Here is a 6,422-nt window from a genome sequence, read left to right on the forward strand (position 1 = left end):
TTTATGATTATATGTTAATTCCCATCTCACATGGCTAATTAATGCAAATATCTAGCCCTCTTATGTTATTGGATTTATTTTCGTCACAAAAGAAGCTTAACTAAGTTAATTATCTAAATTAAAATATATGTACATAGGTTGATGTGATAGGGTTCTCAAAAGCCCTGGGAATTTCTGATTGTTTTTTTTTTAAATAAAGAATTTCTGATTGTTAGTTTTTCTCGAAATTAAACGAAAAGAGGGATTGGTGTACGCTTAATTATTTGAAAACTACTGAAAGCAAACATTTCAAAAAAAAAAAAAAAAAAAAAAACACTGAAAGCAATAATATAACTGAAAATATAATATGAACGTACGGTTGTGAGACCAAAAAAACAAATTAAAAATAAACAATTCTCTGTGACAGTCACATGTTAACTACTTAACTAGTCATGAGAAACTGCTACACGCAAGCTTGGTGAAGAAAGTTTTACTACTTTAGTTCAAGCTTTGACCAAACAAAGTTATATTTATATACGTTGAAAATAAAAAATAAAAATAATAATCATTAGATTCATATTAGTAATTAATTAACACACAGAAGATATTATTACCATTTCAAATTAAAGATCGGACTTTGGAATCTATAATAATAAGTGATTATCCGCAATCACAAAATTTTGTATAATAATAATATGGTAGCGTAGAGAGTGAGATGCGGTTTATAATTAAGACTATATGATGACTTTGTTTTTTTTTTTATTGGCAATAGATAAACAATTTTATAAATTTATTATATCTTGTCCCAAAAAAGAAACTTACATTACATTATTATTTATTTATCTCTTTGCCCTTACTAACGCAAATTATGCCACGTTTCATGCAATCTTTGGCCACATGGCCGTATATATAAGAAGATGATAATTCTTCTAGGATTTTTTTTTTCATTTTATAAATACGGAGACTCTGTATTAATTCCACATATATAGTATATATTATTTTCTGATCATATATAGATAATGTGAAAATTATTGGGAGAAGTCTTTGTGTTTTTATTAATTTTATTTAATTTTGCCATGGAAGGAATCTTTTGAAGCTATATGTTAGGAGATTATATTTGTAGACAATAATTTATTTTCCTACTCTTGATGATTTCTCTCAGGCTGCAATAAATTGGAATAATATATGGCTACATTAATTAGTTAGTATGAAAGTGGACCATATAATTAATTTGGACTTATTTTATACTAATAATTCAAGTTCAACCACATATAAAATGATCTTTTAAATTAATTAGTACTTATTAATATCTTGATACAGAATTTTATGTTACTTCAAATCATCCGGCAGGTCCCTGAGTTATTTAATTAATAAAACATTAAAATAATAGGAATTTGTTAAATTTATTTTTCCCTAGTTTTTGTATAATTAATAACATATATTTGTTAGCTATATGATGAACAACTCAAAGCCAAGAGGTCATTTATGCATTAATTAATGAATGATATATATATATATTGAGCTATATATGTGAACGTGAAATTAATATGTAGGTAGCCATGCAAAATATATATATATTTATATTTATATAAACAAACGAAAGGGATTCTTTTAAATTATGGCAAAGATACTTTAGTTAAAAGAGTAGCTTTATACAGTCATATATCTTAAAAAGTACTAAGTAGTGTTTTGCTAATGGCAAACATGCTTTTGGTTTCCTCAAAAGTTAAGTTACAAAATTTCAAGGGACTCTTTTTATTGGACATTTTAGCTGAAAAACGCGTCTGACCAGACCATCTATATATAGAGTACAAAATAAACTTCTTTTTTTTTTTTGAAAAGGAGAAAAATAAACTTTTTTAATGCACTAAAAATAACCCCAGAAAGTTCATCATCAAATCTCTTTTAGACTTTTTTGATTTCTTTCAAGAAACTCTTCCTCAAAATCAGATTGCGTAGTTGGTGGCACCCAATAGCTAGCCACTTTCTGCTCAACATCCTATTAGCTATATAGCTAGACAAGTTCAACTTTTCTTTACATACATAATAGTTTGAAGAGAATTAATATTGGAGAAGTGTAGACCCGTCTCCTAAATTCTAATTAATTAACTTTTTGTCAGCCGAAAATGGAATGTAGAGTTAATTAAGACTTAATATTATTAAGGATTTTTTTAAACTCTTATTATCTTGAAACAATTCAAACAATAATAATGATCATCTTTTTGACTCTTGGCCTCTGACCCACGTTAACGCATCAAAAGTACTAACTACACCCACCCAGTATTACAATATATTTTCCTTAATATCCGTCTCTCCTGCTCAAATAGTCATAAGACTCGTATCTTTTTTTTTCATTAATGTAAAGTGAAAAGACACAAATACCCCATACATATATAGGTAATAATAATAAAATGGTCGGTCGTGACACAAGTGGATATAATGGAACAGCCGGCCGACGTTAGCCGCAGCCGCTAATTTCGCCGGCGTGTTATAGATTACGTATGCAAGAAATATTAATATACATACATATATATATTTGTATATGTATATTCTTTTCACACGTGTCAAATTATTACGATGCATACAATAATATTCGTACTATTGTAAAAGTTAACATACATATTATTTGATATTATATATATATATATATGTAGTAACATTTCATTGGACAAGTAAATCGTAATAATTCATGAGTTTTGTACGAGAATAGTGTATACATATATATGGATATTAATATTACTCAAACTTTTACAGAATAATGATTCTAATTAAATTCACTTCTAATCCGCATGAAGGATAGAGTGCTCTACAATATCTAATGATTTGCTAAACTTACAAAAGAAGAAATTAATAAGGATTATCTCACCATGCCATGAACCAATGTAATTTTTTTTTGGCAAAAACTAAACAAAGAATAATAGTAGTAATAATAATCATCATCATCATCATCCTCGTCCTCATCATCAAGTGGTGGGATGATATCAATTATTGGTGTATGTGTGAAATAATTGATATATATCCATACCAGGCTATCGTTGTTCAGGTTCCCGTTCGGTACCGTCGAATGATAGCCGGAAAACCCACTTGGTGATTGACTTTCTTCTTGAGTTCTTAGTTGAAACTGAGAGGCTATTGTTGTTGCTGCGGTTGAACTCGGTCACAAAAGCTTTCAACCTTTGCATTGCGAGCTCCAATGTGTCCTCGGACATGTTGGCGAAGCAAACTCGGAACCAACCTGGTTCGGTACAATGACACGAAGAACCAGGGGAGATATTAAGTTTCACATCGTAAACAATCTTCTTCCAAAGATCTATTTCAGCTTCGAAAGTGTTAGACTTGAGAAGGTGTCTCATGTCAACCCAACAGAACAACCCGGCATTACTTTTAAGGCAGCTGATTCCGTTTTTCTGAAGACCAACGACAAGCTTTTCATGTCGTTTCTTAAGTCTCTTCTGGTTTTCGGAAATGTATTTTTTGGTAAATTTTTTGTCGGACAACATAGCCGAGAGCAAGTATTGGGTCTGAGAAGAGACCAAACCGAAGCTCGACATTTTTGTAGCTGCGGCTACGACCATCTCGTCGTTGGAGTAGATTGCTCCAATGCGAAATCCGGGAAGACCCAGATCTTTGGAGAGGCTGTAAACGACATGAACTCGCTCGCGAACTTGGTCATTTTTTCTGTCCTTGAGAACTTCCATGACGCTTACGAAGCCCGGGTTGTTAAAAACTGTCCCGGAGTAAATTTCGTCACTGATAAGGTGAATTTCTTTCTCTTCAATGAAGTTAAGGAGAAGGTTCATCTCGTTTAGTGTTGTTGTGGTGCCTAAGGGATTGGATGGGTTGGTGATCAAAACACCTTTGACCCTTAAATTACGACATTGAGCATCTTGGTAGGCTTTTTCCAAAGCATCTTCAGTGATTTGGAAGCCATTTGAGCTTGTGCACTGAATAGGTACTATCTCAACTCCGGTTCTCCATTTAAGATCCCTATCAAATCTGCAAGAATTAAGTACAAGCAAAAGATCGTCAGTGGAAAATTCTTTGTCGTGCATATATAATTGCAAAATAATAAATGTGACTGTGTGTAAAGTGATGACTTCACGTTTAGGTGAAGTGAAAAGATAGTAATTAAAAGTCTAAACTCACCCAGGGTAGTATGGAGTTGGGAGAAGGAAGGCATCGCCGGGTTCAGCGAGACAGAACATGAGTGTCTCATTAGCCGAGGTTGCACCAGCGGTTAGGACTAGGTGGTTCGGGTCAAACGTTACTTTGTTTCCTCTAATTTCAGACATGAAATCAACCATTGCTTTCTTGAATGCAGGGAGTCCATGATAATCTTGGAACAGAGCAAGTTCTCTGAAAATGGATTGACCATCTCTCTTGAATCCAGCTGCGTCTGGGTTCTTTGCAAGCCATGATTCTAGAAGGTCGAATGAAAGCTGTCCAAAAAAAGAAATAAAAAAAAGTTAGGATATTTTTGTTTTTTTGTATTTGTATAGATACATGTACTATACATGTATGTATGTATGTTTTTTAATATATGTGAATATTGTACTCTTTTTCTAACCTGATTTTCTGCAAGACCCATCTGGATAATTCCCTTTGGATTTCGAATTTCATCATAAGGGTTTTTCTCATACTCTTCCCATCCTAAGAAGTAGGAAGAATCTTGGCCATGAGTATTGCATGCGGCTTTTGTAGATAACAAACTCATTTTTTCCAAACTTATATGGTCGATAGATAAAAACAGAGGAATGATATTTATATGTATATATAAATGAAAGAGAGAGATGTAGACGAAGAATTATGGAGAATGAAAGAGAAAGATTGATATTGTTTAGTGAAGATGTTTTTGTAATGTGTTGTAGTGGAACGATAGGTCTATGCAACGTAGAACCATATATATAGGCAGTAGCCTCACATCATATTTCATAAGAAATTTTAATAATAAAAAATAAAATAAAAAGAATGACACATGGAAAATAGGAAAAGGATTCTAAGAAAAGAACAGACATTTGAGAGATAGCTTTACACTTATGTATTATTATTATTATAATTATTATTTCTAGGGATTTGCAGTTATGTGTTTTCATTTAAATTAGCATTTTATGAACCAAACTCGACAAAAGTTTAAATTATACGCGCTTTATCCACCGCCCGAGCGACTGACTTAATAGTAAAGTGCTAACTTTGTACTCAATAAGCAGAGTGCCATAAGTTCACAAATTAATGCCACTATATTTGGAAAGTAACTTACACCACTACAAACTCGCGTGGCCATACAAGTGTTTGATTTGTCTTAAGTCAATAATTAATTAAACAAATAAAAGATTAAAGAAAATCAAAAAGGGTTTTCAAAAGATTAGAAATGTCATTAGGAAAAACCTCTTACCGACAGCAAATCTAATAGAAAATGGGCTGAGAGGCCTACATGAGTACTTGGTCCATCAAACTAAGACCCAAAAAGATGAAACTATGACCCATATGCTTCCTGGCTGAAATAGCACCCATCTAATCTCTGTCTGCCATTTTCTATAAACCTTCCATTAGTTATTGTTTCTTTTTTCACTAAATACATATTTGTTATCTTTTTATTCATTTTTTGAGGTTTCTTTTTTTCTTTCTTTTATTTAAAAAAAAAAAAAAAGGGATTTTTTGAGGGTTTGAAAGTCAACATACAAGAATATGTTGGGAACAAAATTTTGTCACTTTGTGGAAGAAAAAGATTTTCACTAAAACTTTATAGACCGGGTTTATTATCAGAACATATAACTGAATAAGTTGGTCCAAATCAAAACATTGACATAATATAATGTATATATATATATATATCCATTACTACTTTGATCTTATATTATATGATGGAATATTATCTTTACAAATAAGGATAAAAATCTCAATTTATGTGTAAGACCGCCCTTTTTCCCTTTTGGGTTAATGAGGGTGAACTTTATAATTCATTAAGAATGTAAAATAAATTTTGTATGTTGCCCATTTCTCAACGTAATTAGCAAGAGTTTTGAAATCAACATATATCCTATATATAACAAAGTTTTGAATATGGTGGTTTCTCGTAAATTGGTGTAATGCTAAGTTAGTATTTTTATGATAATGCCTGTTTTTTGGGCGGTGGAGTTACGTGGCTATCATTTAAACAGAGCTTTAAAAAAACAAAACAATGGAAAATAAATATATTATGTGCCAAAAAAAATAAGAAGTTGGTAATTATGAATTGTTTGCAAAAACATTATCAAAGACAGCAATAATTGTTCTAACTGAAACTAATTAACCAATCTTCCGCCCTTTGTTTTTGGCTACCTGATTTTCTTTTTCTTCAATCGGTGCAATCGAATCCTCACATGGAAAGCAATCTAGTTATATAATTTTTTAATTATTATATTTACATATATATATATATATAACAAATTTGAAAAGCAGCACAG

At 31.4% G+C, this 6,422-nt stretch overlaps 1 protein-coding gene across 1 annotated transcript; it reads right to left on the reverse strand.

Annotated features, from left to right (window-relative positions):
• Positions 1 to 2,738: 2,738 nt before the first annotated feature.
• Positions 2,739 to 4,792, reverse strand: LOC133807244 (1-aminocyclopropane-1-carboxylate synthase 3-like). Its single transcript, XM_062245457.1, has 3 exons — positions 4,547 to 4,792; positions 4,126 to 4,418; positions 2,739 to 3,975 (listed from the first exon to the last, which is right to left on the reverse strand). The coding sequence occupies exons 1-3, from the start codon at positions 4,691 to 4,693 to the stop codon at positions 3,009 to 3,011; spliced, it is 1,407 nt and encodes a 468-aa protein (XP_062101441.1). The 5' UTR covers positions 4,694 to 4,792; the 3' UTR covers positions 2,739 to 3,008.
• Between the last annotated feature and the right edge of the window lie 1,630 nt (positions 4,793 to 6,422).

Source organism: Humulus lupulus, chromosome 1 (assembly GCF_963169125.1).
Source record: "Humulus lupulus chromosome 1, drHumLupu1.1, whole genome shotgun sequence".
NCBI lineage: Eukaryota > Viridiplantae > Streptophyta > Magnoliopsida > Rosales > Cannabaceae > Humulus > Humulus lupulus.